This window comes from Phallusia mammillata, chromosome 5, assembly GCF_965637545.1.
Source record: "Phallusia mammillata chromosome 5, kaPhaMamm4.hap1.1, whole genome shotgun sequence".
Lineage (NCBI taxonomy): Eukaryota > Metazoa > Chordata > Ascidiacea > Phlebobranchia > Ascidiidae > Phallusia > Phallusia mammillata.
In genome coordinates this window covers 3,592,231-3,610,186 of record NC_137256.1, presented here as the reverse complement: position 1 = coordinate 3,610,186, position 17,956 = coordinate 3,592,231, and the positions used below count along the sequence as shown (strand labels likewise).

The 17,956-nt window shown below is 35.6% G+C and overlaps 2 protein-coding genes across 2 annotated transcripts; one reads left to right on the top strand and one right to left on the bottom strand.

The window, feature by feature from the left end:
• Positions 1–8: 8 nt before the first annotated feature.
• On the bottom strand, positions 9–1,893 carry LOC145228409 (thioredoxin-like protein 4A). The gene is made up of 3 exons (XM_080093460.1): positions 1,683–1,893; positions 1,499–1,626; positions 9–360 (listed from the first exon to the last, which is right to left on the bottom strand). The coding sequence occupies exons 1-3, from the start codon at positions 1,809–1,811 to the stop codon at positions 189–191; spliced, it is 429 nt and encodes a 142-aa protein (XP_079949586.1). The 5' UTR covers positions 1,812–1,893; the 3' UTR covers positions 9–188.
• Positions 1,894–2,925: 1,032 nt separating this feature from the next.
• On the top strand, positions 2,926–17,919 carry LOC145229492 (ATPase family AAA domain-containing protein 2-like). Its single transcript, XM_080094843.1, has 30 exons — positions 2,926–3,141; positions 3,260–3,348; positions 3,419–3,478; positions 3,536–3,621; positions 3,921–4,038; positions 4,139–4,241; positions 4,998–5,217; positions 5,374–5,460; positions 5,541–5,683; positions 5,755–5,846; positions 5,930–6,044; positions 6,164–6,279; positions 6,365–6,539; positions 6,696–6,852; positions 7,078–7,169; positions 7,239–7,352; positions 8,146–8,277; positions 8,342–8,474; positions 8,680–8,869; positions 8,985–9,159; positions 9,836–9,983; positions 10,493–10,666; positions 12,765–12,925; positions 13,990–14,179; positions 14,493–14,696; positions 14,765–14,922; positions 15,610–16,030; positions 16,442–16,590; positions 17,212–17,316; positions 17,373–17,919. Exons 1-30 carry the CDS (start codon positions 3,025–3,027, stop codon positions 17,439–17,441), a joined length of 4,293 nt encoding a protein of 1,430 aa, XP_079950969.1. The 5' UTR covers positions 2,926–3,024; the 3' UTR covers positions 17,442–17,919.
• Positions 17,920–17,956: the final 37 nt, after the last annotated feature.

Sequence of the window (17,956 nt, the reverse complement as noted above, 5' to 3'; positions counted from 1 at the left end):
TTAAACAATCTGAAACAAAAAGAAAACACATTCAGCGATAATGAAAGTAAAAAACACAAATGTACACAAAAATGTCGCAAATGTACAACATGGTAGGAAACATTAGCAGAAATCACATTCTCCATAGAGAACACAAACAAGTGACATAGTATAACCAGCATTGCCTATTTCAAAAACCAGTTTCATGATTAGTATCTGTATTTTGTTGAATAGTCTTTTGGTGAAACAACTAGACCACGGCCCTTTCTTGCTCCTCGAAAAATTGTTTCAACAATGTCTATCATTTCTTGTTTGTCTTCCATCGGCCAGTTTATCTTGTTGTTATTTCCAGTGCCCAAATCAATCATAATATGCTTGTTCCTGAAACAGTGCAATAAGGATGTTAGTTATATCGTTACAATTAAGTAACTGTTTTCCATTTTGCTACAACACTGCCTACAAACACCAAGTAAACATTTATGACAACCCAACACATAAGAGTCTTGAAGACACTTGAAACAAATAAATCAATACCGCACCCAGTAATAAAAAATGTGGTACACTTTCCCTTTAAGTCCAAAGACTGTGCTTACTTTGCCTAATGGTTAATCCAGTCCTGTATACCACATTGAAACCACAATTTGGCAAACTAACTAAAAATAGAAAGGTGACTTTCCTACATATTGCCAATTTATAAGTTCTATATCCTGTTTAACGATTTACTACACAGACCATTTGACCAAATAACTTGATTGTTTTACAAGCAAAAACCAATAGGTACTGGTATTATCATTATTATGTGAATATTTTTAGATTCCAAAGGACAAATTTACAACAGTAGTAAAAAAAGAGGCCTGTTTAAAACAAACTTTTATTACAAAAAAACAGATAGTGTCACTGAGGCTGGAAAACCAAGAAGCCATGTTGGGGCAAAGGTCAAAGTGTTTGGGCAAACAATTTGTTCTTGTCGTAATTCTGTTTCAAGAAATGAATTACAGTAACCTCTTTATGTGCAGTATTTGGCAAAATTTCGTTGTTACAAAGGTTTGGGTTGCTATGATTAAAAAACATGCAACCATATTAACAAAGTAATATAGGCGGCACATTAGGAAAGGACCCCTAAATATGTAACTTGGTAAAAACATAAGACATATATATATATATTCTTAGCTGTCTCATTGTATTTTCTATACCAAGGCCTATTCAGCATAAGTTTGTGCTCTACATCAGTTATAACACTTATACAATAGTTTGCAGAAAACCTGCATTATTACATATGACTTTGTTAATGAGTGTATTCATGACCACATATGCACACCACACGACTATAACAGTTACTGAAGTGTCCGTAAAACCAGCCAATATCTTGCATTCAACAAGCTTCCAAAAAATTATACAAAAGAAAAGTCAAAGTCGCAATCAAAACCTTTATAGTTTGTCAATCATGCTTGTTTGCTCCTGCTATGTTTAAATTCCCCTCTGTGTGGTGTTTGGTTCTACTTCTACACAATCAACTAACCTGTAAAAGAACATAGTTGTGCAGGGATCATACAATTCATACATCTTGTTGAAATCTTGTACTTCTGAAATGTCCACTAGATAAATAGCAGCGAAGTTCTTCACCTTGTCAGCAATGCTGTAAAGAGTCTAAAGGTTTTGGGTTAGGATGTTTTAATTTTGTTAAACTCAAAAACAAGTTGTACCTCATCCATTTTCATGCAAGCAGGATCCCAGTCATGTCCAAACCTGATTACTACAACTCGCTCCTGTTCATTGAGAATCGCCTGGTCCACTTGCCAGCCATTTGTCAAATGTGGAAGCATATAAGACATGATTAAATTTACGCAGTGCTTTTTTTAAGTAGATTATTTCAAAATTTGCCTATAATCACCAAGGAAAATCAGAAAATTCAATTTGTAACATTCAGCAGTAGTACACCAAATATAATACATAGCCAGCATATTTACCTAACTTCTTTAACTGTTTTATACATCAGTAACCAATTAAATACGCAACCAAAACAAATAGCTACAACTTCAACGAACGCTTAAAAATAATCCCATAAAAATATAAATCGCGTCAAACAAGTCTAAACAAAAATTACTTCATTAAAACCCGTCAATAACTCACAAAGTACAACCAGCTGATTTGGTTATTTCCAAACAAAAGACAAAACCCGCAATTATTTTGTGAAAACAGGAAAAGGACAGTGTGCGTATTTTCGGAAAACTGGCAAATAAAAACTGGTTTGTTTGCCTTTTTACAAATTTACACATAAATATCTCAGGCATTTTTTTGCTTGATTTTTTGATTTTATGTTTTTGATTGCATGAGTTGGTAAAAAAATGTTATTGTAAAATAAATTAATGGAAACACTTACGTGGTATGCGGATTATCCATTTGTGTTGCATTTATTTTGCACAAAATTAAATGAATTTTTCCTAAAACGCGCGAAAAGCTTTTGCGTTTGACTTCGATATTGAGTTTTACGCCCGTCCTCACCGTGTATTTGTGCTTTTAGATACAGTAAAGTTTATTTTTTTTCTAAAATACCATGGTACATAATGCAAGAATCAGTTTACTATGGCGAAATTTGTTCCTAAATGAAATTTCCGGTCTTTTTATGATTCAAAGTGGGGGAGGTATAGTAGTTTAAAATCACCAGTTTTTGGTGACATACGTTCTTAGTTTTTGCCTGTGTATTATTATATTTTGCTCGGCCATCTAATTTGTTTGCCAACACCTGCTACTTGTACGTTTTTAAAATCATGTTTCAATATTTCATTCAAACTGTTTTTATGTTGGCAATTTTGACAATTATTTATTTTTTAAACAAAGCTTAAGAAACAACGTTGTTTGCAGTACTGCATTACAAAAATAATAAAATAGTTTCATTTTTTAACAGCAGTAGGTGAACATATATTAGTTAAAATTACATTTGAAATGTTTTAGATTCATCTTTATTCATTTTCATTGTTTCAATTTTTAACAATTAAAATTACATTGATGTCAGGTCATGATTAGTAGATGGTTTAGAAACAAGTGATGGTTTTGACACGTCGCAGTGGAGGGAAACTTCCTGTTAGTCCCAAGCATGAACCGAGCATGACTGATGAAGAAGACGAAGATGATGATGAGGACTTTCCATCCATAAAAACCAAGGTATAAATCATTTACCTTCTAATGTCATTTTATTTTTTTATTAAAATTTTTTTATGAACAAAATTGTGCAAATTTTCAGATGTTATCATCTTTTCATAACATTAAAATTTATTTACAGACAAGAAGTTCAGGCCGCTTTAGTCACAGTTTTAACAGTGGAAAGAGAAAAAGCAGCAGAGATGATCATAAACAACTCAACACTTCAAGGTGGCTTTTCTTTTTATTTTCAAATCGATTTTCATTCATTTGTTGCAAATATATATATATATATATTTAGAATGTTATCAAGGATCTCACAAAGAAACATAAAGCATGCTGAGCGAGAAAATCACCAAAGGTAAGAAATGTAATAACACTTTTTGCGTATTAATTTAACTGTTGTGTTTGTTGTCAGGTCGCTTCGTTCAATTGGACTGGATGATGAAGGAAGCTCATGTGAAGAGGAAGATGTGATGGATCTGCGCATCTCTCCATCTCGAGGTCTTGTCTTCTTAGTGTCAGTGTTATAAGTATTTAAACGTAGTGACTTCGTAATTTTGGTTCATTGTAAAGTGTTATTTTTATGGGTCTTATTCCCGCACTCTTTTATACCTCAACAAATTTGCATAAACATGTGTGCGGGGACCCATTCGTTTTTGCCTGCAGAAACAAGCATGTTAGTAGGTCAAATGATGTATATGGTAAATCAGTAAATGGGATATGGAATATATAAAATGGGAACATATGGGAATGCCACCTTGTTAGTTTGTTCGGTGAAATTATTACCAATGAGTTTGTAGGAGTTGGATATCCCACAAAAATCATGCCGAGGAGGAGTACGAGAAACAGAAAAACTCATTTTGAAACTTTAAACATCGGTGGAATGGAAGCTGCTGCAATGGAACATGACATTTTAGAGTAAGTTTAACAAAACTCATATGTGGTGATTTAAGTTTTTCTTTCAACTTGGTACAATTAGCTGTAGGTTTAAAAAATCATGTGGCTTTTCTTTTTCCAGTTTTTCTGAGAGCAAGCATTCAGCAGCGTCACATAGACACAGCGTCAATCCTGAATTACGTGATTTGTTGGTAGCCCAGGGGAAAGATCCAAATGATACACAGGTAGCCTTGATCTGTTTTTTTTTTGTGTGTGTGGCATTTTAGTACAGTGGTATTAAATACAGAATGTTACTGTATGGTATGCCCCATTTTACCACATGTTATGACAGTTTTAATAAACAATAATATACTTTATGCGAAAATTCTAAAGCACTGACGGTTTGAGCTAGGGATGGGCCAAAACTGCAAATGTTCTGTTTGGTCGAGCACCTCACGTTAATGCTCGGTTCTCGGCCGAGCACGCTCGGGTGCATTATGACGTCACAAACATCCCCTATTCCACGAAAGTTTTGGCATTAGAAGGTTCCTTACGTCACCAATGGTGTATTATAGCTGTACAGGCCCTAGAAGTACGCGTTTTTTTGCACTCATAACGCATTTAAATAAACTCATGTTTGTTCTTGTATACCTTTTCAAACAAAATTTCGTATGTTAGTATGAATATGCAAATTTGGTGCTCGGGTCAGTTTGTGCAACTGCTCGGCCGAGCACTGAGCATTAAAAACAGCGATGCTCGGTACCGAGTACTCGGGTTCTGGTTCGGCTCGGCTTATCCCTAGTTAAAGCTATGCAGGTTGCGGTGAGGGTTTGTAATTGAAATTACACTATGTTCTGGTCTCATTTACCCATGTTAGGGCTTGTATTCACACATTCCACACATTATGCAGTAACATTATAACATGTGGTATCATGATTACACATGCAGTATTTCGTACCACCTGTCTTAGTATGGTGGTTAGCCTTTGGTTTTGATTTTAGGGTGGTTCACAGCCTGACATATACAGCACAATCAAGGCAAGGCACAGACTACGGCGTCCAAGAAGATACTTTGATGATTTTGAATTGTCTACACCGAAGAAGGATGCTAGAGATGCGAAACAAAAAGGTGAACAGGAAGATGAGGAAGGTGATGAAGAGGATGAAAGTGATGACGAGGAGCAGGGAAATGATGAAGATGATGAACAAAATGAGGAAAATGGTAAAGTTGAATTACTGTGTGCATGGTTCAATTTGAAAAAGATTAACGGGTACAAACTTACCTTGAAGACAAAAACTGTTAGTGACTCTAACACACACACACATATACATTTGATTTTAGGATTAAAGTATTTTGGCAGTATTTCTTATATTTTAGATGCTGAAGAAGATGATCATGAGGAGGAACTGGACCGAAGATACTCATTAAGAACAAAACGAGCACAGCCACTCCGATTGATCTATGGTTTGAAATGCGCAAATCTACATGATCGAATAATAAAATTTATGAAAATGCTATAACATTGTAATTTAATCTTTATGTAGAACTTCAGCGACAGACGAGGCCACAACCTCGAGGTTTATTTGATCATCTTCCACGCTCCCCTGCTCGAAGAAAAACTCGGATTAGAGTGAGGGATCATACAACAAGTCCATATCGAGGTCGACGTAGAAGAACAAATTCACAGGTTATTGTTTAACACTGGTTGCAGTCATGTTAGTAAACCTATACTGTTGTGTTGGTTACTTTTACATACAGGGTGCTTCAAGTAGTGACTCCACCTCCTCGTCAGATGATGAGAAAAAATTTGAAAGACGAAAAAAAAGAAGCATGATGAAAGCACGGAATAGGTGAGAAACATAACTCACAAAAATAATTTCTTGTCTAGTTTTCTGTGCTGTTTTTGTGGTGGCTATTAAAACTTTTTTTAAAGATGCCTGCCAATGAACATATCACAAAATGATCTTGCTCAGCATGGTTTTTCTAAGGAAAGAAGAAATATTGGCTCCTCTTTGGCCGACATTGACCCAATGCAAGTTGATAAATCTGTAAGTTAGTTTGTATTTTAGGTAAACCTGCCATCAAGTTCAATGTTTCAAGATAAGAAATTTGTAAAAGTAAATAAGTATGAGTGTTATAATATTAAAAATAAAAATATGAATTGCAGACAATGTTTTCATCAGTCGGTGGTCATCAAAAGCATATCCGTGCTTTGAAGGAAATGGTTGTGTTTCCTTTGCTTTATCCAGAGGTCTTCCAAAGATTTCACATCACCCCACCAAGGTATAGCATAGATATCTTGAACTGCTATTCAATTACAGTACCTAAAGCTACAATAGCAAGACTTAAAAATGTGATAATTGCTTAGAGGATGTTTGTTCTATGGACCACCTGGTACAGGAAAAACTCTTATGGCAAGAGCTCTTGCAAACGAATGTTCTATTGAAGGAAAGCGGGTCGCATTTTTTATGAGGAAAGGTGCTGATTGTTTAAGTAAATGGGTTGGAGAATCAGAAAGACAACTTAGACTTTTGTTTGACCAGGTAATTTTCAAAAGTATGTGGGATTGTGCTTGTGAATTTTTGTTTTTGTATTAAACAACTACTGTGGATAAATTTGCTGGAAACTGTATGTTGTTTGTGTAGTTTTGGTGGTGGTGCAAATTTTGTTCGTCAAGTGTTACATTAAACAACTTTTAGGCATACCAAATGAGACCAGCAATCATTTTCTTTGATGAAATTGATGGCCTTGCACCTGTGCGATCATCCAGACAAGATCAAATCCATTCTTCCATTGTCTCCACACTGTTGGCTCTCATGGATGGTTTAGACAGCAGAGGAGAAATCATTGTGATTGGTAAGTGTCAAAAATATAAACTGATTTTCGATTTTTCGTATTTTTCGATTTCTACTTGAATAAGACGGAAACTGACGATGCCCAAATAAGCGAAATTAATATTTCTGTTTTTCAAAATAAAACATTACACTGACGCTGATCATCTGCTGCTCTTTTTGAGTACATTTTGTATATATATCTGATTTTCGTAGGTTATTAACTCCTAGTGAATTATTGTTGGTCAAGGTGCTACAAATCGAATTGATTCAATTGACCCAGCTTTAAGACGCCCAGGTCGTTTTGATCGAGAATTTATGTTTTCACTGCCAGATCAGAAGGTACTGCGTCTTCTGGTAAAACTGTAAGAAACAAAATTAATCTACAATGTTTTTCCTTCTCTAAATAAGGCCCGACTGGATATTTTGAGAATCCACACAAGCAAATGGAATCCCCCATTATCAGAAAGTTTGCTTCATATGTTGTCAGAGAGGACAGTTGGGTATTGTGGTGCTGATATTAAGGTAACTGATGAATCGATAGTAAAGTATTTGACTGTATGCATATCGTTTTGCTTTTCGAAACAACACGCAGTGCATGATTAAATTTCACGTCTTTGATTTAAATCAGTGGTTCCCAAACTATGCGCCGCGGCACACTGGTGTGCACGCAGATGTCATTAGGTGTGCCGCAAAAAATATTGAAATTAAAATCAATCAAGTAGAGTAGCAGTACCAGGTGCTTAGACCACTAGGCCAACATGCTCCACGTCTCTGAGATGTTCAACTAGGCTATTTAACTATAAAAGTGACCTGTATAGCGGCTTTATGACCTCATAGTTAGTGCCTTTGTCAGCTAAAAAAATATTCAAATGTTCGAAGTGCGCCAAATATTTTTTGTTTTTTTCTAAAATGCGCAGAAAAAAGTTTGGGAACCACTGATTTAAATGTTAGTAACATTCGGTAAAATCTTAGTTTTGCACTTGTGAGGTTTATGCTATAATTAAAAAAAAATAAAGATGTGCGGTGGCAACTGGGCACAAATTTAAAGTGTCCCAGAAGTGCAAAACCTGTGACACACACACACCCCAGAAGTAAAAGACACATGTCAGACAGGCATGTGTTCTGACTTTGGTCTGTGCCATGGTTTATGTGTTCTGAGTCTGGGATGTGTGTTTCAACTCTGAGGTGTGTGCTTTAGTGCATCAGTTTATGTTTTTTGGTGTATGGATGGTACTTGTTACTTGTGTTTTGCACTTTTGGGCCACCCGACAAACTAAAAACTGAACAATATATTTATTATATTTTCATTTGACAGTCTGCATGCACAGAAGCAGCGATAGCAGCTCTGCGCAGACGATATCCTCAAATTTATGCCTCAAATGAAAAACTAAAGCTCGATGTCACAACCATTGAAATAACAGCTGGTGACTTTTTGAAATCAATGCAGGTACCTTATACTTACATAAAATTTCCTTGAATAAGCTATAATGTGAACATTATGTTTCATTCAGACCATTGTACCCACTGCCCGTCGATCTGCCAACAATCCAACTCGTGCTTTAAACCCAATGGTGCAACCTCTACTTATGAATACATTGTTAAATTTAATTGAACAACTTGTGAAGGTGTTTCCAATTGTGCAAAGTATGTGGATATTTTAATCATAAACATTACTGCCAAGGTAATGATGTATAAAGAATACATCGTTCAGACGTTTCGACAATCTCTGTTGTCATCATCAGTGCATGTTTATGATTAAACTACTTTTCAAGTCCGTGTATAGTGTTCCTAAGTATATTGGATGTGGATATTTTGTTTAATATAAATTTGAATCGTGACTTTTTCATAGACAAGTCAAAGCTGTTACAAAGTCGAATCTCAAACACTCACTCCTCTGATTCTAACCTGGCAAGACTTGATGAATCTGACAGCGAGTTTGACATGCCTATCGACCAAACATGGACCCCTGTTCCCACTAATGGCCTTTCACTGCCTACCTCACATTTGCAACAAGCAATCCCGCTATTCTCTTCATTGAGGTAGAACTTTTGTTTTATGACTTTCTGTGTTTGAATCTTAAATGGACTTACAAAGTGTACAGCACAACTCAGCACCATATTGACACAATACATAAATGTTTACTTGTAAATACAGAAACCTGACAGTATGTCGTCCAAGGCTGCTACTCTGTGGTCCACCTTGCAATGGTCAGTCTACTCATCTCGCTCCAGCCTTACTGCATGATATTGAAGGATTTTCATTTCATCTGCTTGACATTCCCTCAATGTATGGCCTTTCCTCACATACGCCTGAAGAGGCATGTGCTCAGGTAACCCACTGTTATATAGGTAAACTTGGATTTAACATACACATAGGTATTTGCTTATCTTGTTATGACCTTAATTATGTTCTTTACTAATTAATGCACTCATACAGTGAAGCACCGAAATTTTTGTTAGTTTGGTTCGGATTGGGAACTTATTTGAAAATATGACTAAAACCGAACTTTTTGTTAAAATTTAAGCTTTACGCTGTTTTACCAAAAAATCGCATAATGAAGTAGTAGTTATTGGGATTTGTGCCGCTTATGCATTGCAAAGGGTATTTTATGACATCATAAACGAATGTACTTGCACCTCCAACATCCGATTTTGCCCAATATGCAGCTTCGGCCGAGACCTATTAAGGCGGGTTCAGTGTATCACCACTTATTATGGGGGTTTGGTCATTGTTCTTCTTAATTTATCAATTTTTTAGCATTCTAAATTACCTCTCCTGTGGTTCTTCAATTGTATTACTACCTGTAATAATTGGTAATCATGATGCTAAAAATGCTTTGTGCCTTGGGACCTATGTAACTGTGGGACTAAATGTAATTTATCCATGGATTAGCAATACATTATATTACCATGGATTAGCAATACATTACAAATCAACCTCTGCCTTTATACATGTTTCATTTACTGTGTTATAAAACTTTAAACAGTCAAATGCATTTAATATAGGTTTTCCGTGAAGCATGTCGAACTGCCCCAAGTGTTATTTACATTCCCAACTGTGTTTTATGGTGGGAAGCTGCAACTGACTCTGTTCGATCCACGTTTCAATATCTACTCAACTCTCTACCTGCCTCAGCTGCCGTTTTGTTAATTGGTAACAATGTTTATTTGATAAAATTCCTAAACATACACATCACAGTTTATTTTCTTGTCATAAATCTTGACCATGTTTATTAGGGATGGGCCGAGCCGAGCCAGAACCCGAGTACTCTGTACCGAGCATCGCTATTTTTGATGCTCAGTGCTCGGCCGAGCAGTTGCACAAACTGACCCGGGAATATATATTTTTTGAAAGGGTATACAAGAACAAAAATGGCAGTTTATTTAAATGCGTTATGATTGTGAAAAAACGTGTACTTCATGGGCCTGTAAAGCTGTACACACCGCTGGTGACGTAAGCGACCTTGTAATGCGTGTAATACGGAATGTTTGTGACGTCATAATGTACCCGGGCGTGCTCGGCCGAGCATTAACGTGAGATGCTCGGTGCTCGACCAAACAGAACATTAGCAATTTTGGCACATCCCTACATGCATTGTCCGCTAATGCAATCAGATTGCTGATATTAACCAAGAAATAATTAAGGATTTCTTTTTATTACAGCAACTGCTGAATGTCCACCTGATCAAATTCCATCTAATTTGTTGTCATTCTTCTCCGAGCGAGATCATGAATTGTTTTGTGTCAAAGTGCCAACTGCAGATGAACGAACACTTTTCTTTGCACCCGTTTTTCTCCAGTATGCTGTAAAGCCCCCCTCAATCAAATCAAAGCAACGTAATCAATGGTTTAATCACTATGTAGTTAATAGCATATTATAATTAAATACATGCTTAATCCCAAACTTTAATATTAGTTGTTTTGTTATTTTTTTTTTATGGACACATATTGACCCCGTTTGATCCCTTAGTTCACCCACAGCCCCCCAAAACGTGAAATTTTTAAAACGGCTAAACTTGCTAAAGTACTTCATTTAGGAGTTATATGCTTTGTTGTTTGATGCAATATAAGGCATTTCAAAGAATTGTGTACCTTAAAAAAAGATTTACCCATTTTCACCCCTTAAACCCCAAAATATTCGTTTCTGTCTAACGCTGGTTTGTTAAATGCGTTTGGTCAAGAAAGAGTGCTTTAAATTTCTTCAAATTCGCACAGATGTTAGTTATTGTTCAGAATTTGATCCTCCTGAAGTTTGACCCCAAACAACCCAGTGGTTCACCCACAGGCCCCCAAAACGAAAAAAATTAAAAACGGCTGTACTGACCCAAGTACATAATCTGAGGGCTTCATGCTTTGTTGGTTGGTGCAATGTAAGCTATTCTAAAGAATTTTGTAACTTTTTATTGGATTCACCCATTTTTACCCCTTAAACCCCAAAATAATAAGTTTTAGGCCAGAAATGCAAGCCCTAATGTGCTGAAATGTTAAACAATTGTTTGCAGTAGGTTATTCGTTTAGTATTTAAAAATTTGCCTTAATCGGCCAAATATTTACTTTTACAGCCCATAATATGTGTACACTGTCAGTCAGATAGAAGTCTCAAATCTCAAGGTAGTAATTCACTTGTTTACGATTAAGGCGGGTGAATACAAGGGAGTGCTCAGCTTGACGTCCGGACGGACATTTTATGAGACAGTCGTGTTGGTGATTAGAAATCAGCTGTTTTTGCGCAGCTATGCTATGTCGTTTTATTAAGTTATCAAGCTCATTTTCAGTTTTGGAAAACAGTGTTTAAAAACTGAACTTGAACGACAATATCAAGGTCAAAGCATGAGATTAAATTGAAAGTGTTTTTCCTATTCTTATTCACTGTTTTTTTGTAATTATATGACAATAATGATGCAAAAAGAATACGGACAAAACTTTTAAAGTTGGGTTAAGGCTAAAGTTGGTTAAGTTTTTCCTTAAGAATCTAAAAATAACCAGGATGTTTGTTTGCCATAAATCCGCACAAACGTGGGGACCCATTCGTTTTTGCTTGCAAAAACAATCATATGTGTAGATCAAATGATGTGTATAGTAAATTGGTAAATATCTAACAATGATTGTGTCCTATTTTTACTGTTACCAAATCGCACATGCATATGTGTGGGGACCCATTAGATTATGCTTGCAGAAACAATTATGTTATAAAGTGCCAGGAAAAATATAGGGACCCAATGAAATGTAGGTGCCAAATATATATCCATTATAAATATAGTAAATGGTATATGTGATACATCGTTAAATATGATGTAGTATATATAAACTGGCAATATATAGGAAAACCACTATTCTAGTTACTTTTGTGTTTAATCTCATGTTCTATACAACTTTTTGGATAATACAAATTAACAAGAATTGTATGTAGTTAACTTGGTTTAAAAAAGTATATTATTTTTATATTTTGAATGTATTGTTTTCTAGTGATGGGACGATACCAGGTTTTAAAGCGAGTACCGATACCGAGTACGAGTACCACTTGTATATACCTTCGATACCGAGTACGATTACCGAGTACTTAAGTGTAGTGTTGTACCTAGTTGTATACCACTGGCTAATCTATCTTCCATTGTAGGGGTACAGGCGTGCACTCACACATGCCGAAAAACGTATTCTCCATACAATAGCGAAAAAAGTATACGTAACCTGGCGGAACTTTTACCCAATTTTGTGCTGTCCGAAGCAAATATTGGCCAAAAGTTGCCTGTATTCTTATGGTGTAAATCGGCCTTCGGTACTCGGACGTTGGTATCGAAAACTGAGACAAAATATTTCGATACCGAGTACGAGTATCGATACCACTGAAATCGTTTGATACCATCAATACCGAGTACCGGGTACTCGTCCCAACACTATTGTTTTCTGATATGTTTTATTGCTGACCAAATTTCAGAAAGCTTGGAAGTTCTTGAAAAAGCTGAACCTCCTGCCCCGACTAGACTGACAGAAGGGGAGGTAAAGCGAATTGAAGAATCTGAACAATCCACACTTCGGAGTTTGCGTCTTTTCCTGCGTGATGTACTCACTCGTTTGGCTCGTGACAGGAGATTTAAGGTTATTATGGGCCTCCTTTTCAGAAAGGGAGATTTTTTTTCTTTTTTTTATCTCATGAACTTTATCCATGCACTTTTGCCATGAAATGTTTGATGGATTTGGATGAAACCTTTACTGATGGTAGATGTAGTCATGTAGACATGTCACATTTACCCACTAGCCTCCTAAAATGGGTGAACTTTTTAACAATGTCCAAATTGAATAAAATTTGGACACCTTGAAAACTTTGCCATTTGTAGGTGTTGATTGTTGTGTTTTACTCTTTAGTCTAACTAATTACCCTTATTTTAAAATAGAACGTAAAATAGGACAAGCTCCAAACAAATTCTGGTTAGAATAGCATGATTTTTAAAACTAATAGCATGATTATTAACACTGATCACTGTATTTTGCATTAAAACACCAAAATTTCTAAAGGTAATCCCGTGAAATACATTATTTACAACTTTGCATATGTGGGGACTTATGAGTTTCTGCCTGCAGGAATAAGCAAAAGTTTTAAAAAACATTGACTTGTATGGGATTCAAAATAATTTAAGTGTAGATAATATATTTACATTTTATAAAAGTCCATAGTGTATGTACATTGGCAAAATGTGCTAATCCACCGCATCCAAGTTTTACGAATTTTTGTGGCATTCGCTGTATGGAATTGTTCACAACTATATGATAACTGCTAGATAACTTACTTTGATGTTGTAATGGTTGACTAGACTCTTTTGTATAACACTACACAAAATACCAGTGGACATTTTAGTGTATTTTTTTTTAATTAATTTCGGTTTGCATGGTGCATTACTAATAATTTGATGCTGCACCCCGGGCAATGACTAAGGTAAACCTTTATCTAACGTTTTCTTTCTATTTGATACAATAATTTTATCATACACAGCCCTTCAAGTTTATAAAAAATTAAAAAATACATTTGCCAGAAGAGCTCTATAAACTTGATACTATGCCTGGCAGCAATAGTTTATATAAAGAACCCATGTTTATAACTCAAATTCCATTTGTCGCTCCCGCAAGATTTTTTTAAGTAATTAAATATATATGTTTACTTCCAGGCCTTTTTAAAACCTGTTGACACTGAAGAAGTCCCAGACTATACAGAAGTTATATCGCAGCCAATGGATCTCTCAACCATGGTGACAAAAATTGATCAGCACAAATACGGAAATGTTAAGAATTTTCTTGATGATATTGACCTGATATGTAGCAATGCATTGGAGTATAATCCGGATCATTGTGCTGAAGGTAAAGTAGTGTTGTAGAACTTATCTCCTACAAACTGTCATGCTACTGTTATGTAATAAATGTAAAAAAAATATTTCTTGCCATAGTAAATTACAAATATACTTCATATGCATGTCAGATTTTTGGCACACTAAGACACCTTTAGGCAATTGTATTTGCACAAGAATTTGACTATATGTCAAACCAAGAAACACTTTCATCATAGTTTAACATCCTAACAGTATTATGTCTGTTTAAGCATCTGCCTATGTTTATCAAAAGATAAAAGTGGAATCCATAGTATAAAGCACTCAGTTGATTTATTTGTTTACAGACAAAGCAATCAGACATCGCGCATGTTTGCTGAAGGATATGGCTTATGCTATCATTGACGAGGACCTTGACCCAAACTTTGAGCGTATGTGCAATGATGTGCAAAAAGCCAGGATGAAGCGACGAGCCGATCCCTCGAAATATGCGCCATCCTTTTACAGAGTGCTACCTCGAAATCAGAACAAAACTCAGGAATCTAATTCAAGTACTTATTTGTGCTTAAATTGTAGTTGACCGATTGATTGCTATGTATGAAAAGGTTTATGTATGTAGGTGGCGCCAAAGAAGGTCGGTCAGTTGTGCAAACAAGGAGTTCTAATGTTGTGAAAACACCTCGCAGACGGTCAAAACCACGTCGCAAACGGTCAAGCTGGGCCTCTGGTATTGTGTCGAAAAGAAAAAGGAAAAAACTTGAAGACCATACAAACAATGTTAGAATATAATTTATAATAGAGTTTCAAGTTTGCTATTACTATAAATCATGTTGTGACACTAAGTTTAACTGTCATCTTGTCAGTGTGTTGTGCAGAAATTTTAATAGTATTTTCCAAACACTTACAAGCAACACACAATTTTTGTTTGTTTCTATGTTTTGCATGTTATCTTGACATGCAGACAACACATGATGGCGCAATGTACATGATGATTTATGTTTGTCCAGTTAAAACAATGCCTTAAACCACCAAAGTGCAGCCTGTGGGCCAAATGCGGCCCCGGACGGCATTTCGCATGGCCCGCGGCTGTTTTTTTAAATTGTAATGCATATGGCCGGCCATAGTTTAGATTATGTTTTTGGGTTTTGACCACTTGCGACTTCACGCAAAAGCCTTCCATGGAACTTTAATTACCAGTAAAACGGAAGCATACATAGTGCTGACGCAACAAAATCCCACAATTTCCCTAAATCCCGTATATTTTGGTCTAATTCTCAAAAAAACCTTGGTCCGCGGGCGTCTTCACATGGTGAAAATTGGCCCCCCATCCAAAAAGTTTGGACACCCCTGCCCTTAAACCAAAAAAGTGAAAAAAATGTGTGAGGCAAATCAAAAAGTTTTTTCTTCTTTTTGTCAAAAGTTCGGAAGAAGAATAAGTTAAAACTATTAACGGACAATTTTTAGGAACACAAAGATGAAGAAACTGCAGAAGAGGAGCACTCTGAAAATAAAGATGAAGAAGAACCCGAGGAGGAGAACGAAGAAAAAGAAAATAGCAAAACGGAAAACAATGGTGAAGGACAGAGTGCTGAAGAAGCCACAATAAAGAATGTAGACACAGTAGATAGGCCTGTTGAGAATGGAATTGAATCTATGAAAGAAGATGTTATTGCCAGAATTGAGATACCAGATGATAGTATAGATGTAGTAGTGGATGCTGAGAAGGCTGCAGATGAAGTTCCAGCAGACATTGATATATTAGGAGCTGAAAATGTTGAAGAGAAATCGACTGATGTTGCTACCAAACCAGAACAAAACGATGATGCTGTTATGGTAAATGGAGATAATATGCCAATGGAAATCAGTGAAGACAAGATCATGGAGGGTAAAAAAATCTTTTGAGTTGTAAACTATCTAGCAGTGAATGCATTACAACTTTGTATAGCAATGATGAAAACCATGGCCAACTTGTAATCTAGCTAGCCAAGTTCATTATTCATGTCCACCAAACTTATCTTTAATTTCAGGAAACAGTTGTTAAATCATATACTCTGTGGAAATGTAACTGTGTTATTGAAAAAAAACAAAAAACACTTTGATTCCTTTAATTGGTTGATTTTTTTTATACTTGTGCTACATTATTGGATTCGTAGATAATATTTCCATATCAGACAGTCAAGAACAAAAAACAAAATCAATATATCAACCAGCTTTATCTCCATACATTTAAGTCTATGGGTACATTTCATTATAAAAAACAAACATGTATGATCGATTTTTTGTGTTGTTGTGACAGAAATTGAAACACAACCCTCCCAAAAGATGATGTTACGATCAAGAACAAAAAGCTGTTCTGAAAATGAAGTAACAAATTTGCAGCCTCCTCCACCCCCTGTTACTGCTGATCATCACAAACTGAAATGTCTTCTCACAAAGACTGTAGCAGTAAGTTTCACTTATCATATGTATATCGTTTAAGCAACGTTGAAATCCTAAATTATCCAATCAAGTGGTTAAAAATGCTGATGGTTCCTGCTAGTTCGGTTAGGGCAGGATTTTCTAACAACATAGTGTTGTATTATTACACACATATATATATATCCAGAAAATTCCAATTCCAAATTCAACAGTTTACTACACAGTGTTTTCCATGCAGGCATTTTAAAGTTTTAATGTTGTTTATTACCAAAACTCTCCTGAACCTAAATGGCACAAACTGTTTTCACTCGCGATTTAGCAGTTTGTGGATTCAGCGTTTTAGTGATACTCACAGTTTTCACCATAGTATCTATTCATTTTTTTAAATGGCATTTTAAGGTATTCACTTCCTTTGAAGTAAGTTCCTGCACCAAAATTTACAGTGAAAAACAAACAGAAATTTGCAGTGGATAATTTATGATTTGTTATTTGATTTGCACATCTTTTTACCAAATTTCGAAGTACATACACTTTTATCAAAAAACACAGAAAGTGACAATGGTTGTTCTCCATTTAAACTGACATGACAACTGCATCCTTTCCTATACCTTCAGCTTTAGTTGTAGTCCTCAAACAATTTTTTTACAGATCACATCCTCTGCTTGTGTAGAGGATTTGGAAAAACTCTATTCAATTTTGATGCGGTGTGTTTACAAACACCGACAAAGTTACGACAAAACTGAGCTTATTCAGGTAAATGTGGTGATTACAATGTTCTTTTCTTAGATAACTTTTTCTTTTTAACACAGGACTTGGAAAAGACAATTCAGCAGGTTACAAATCAGCTTCAGAGAGCAGATTCTGGCTTCCCGCTATAAGCTATTGTCATTGATGCTGCTTGAATTGCATTCTGTGGTTTATAAACAGTTTTGTTGCAATTTTTATTTATGTTTGTTCCAGTGCTTCTTATGTCAAGAACAGTCACCTTGACTGGTAGAGTTGTTGTTTTCAACCCAGGTATCGGCTTATTTTTTTGCAAGGTGTATTGTTTTCTTTAACGCTTTGAACAGAAGGACAAACATATGCCTTGGTACCTATTTCCTGCTATAGCCTATCCATCTACATTCACAGAAAGTGCAATTTTTAAGTTTCAAGTGACTTTTGTGTGGTAAAATTTAGTGGTTTGGGAAAATGCAAATTTCACAAATGGGCAATAGGTATGCTTGAAGTAAGGTGGTGATTACAAGTTCAATTGTTATGTGATTGAAATACTGATTTTTGTTGAGAAATGTTGAATCTGAGAAGTCCTTGTTTCTTTTTTGTATGTGAGCTTCAACAGTAAACTAGAGGATTTTTCTGTTTTGTGCTGTTTTAGGCTGAGAATCTGATATAC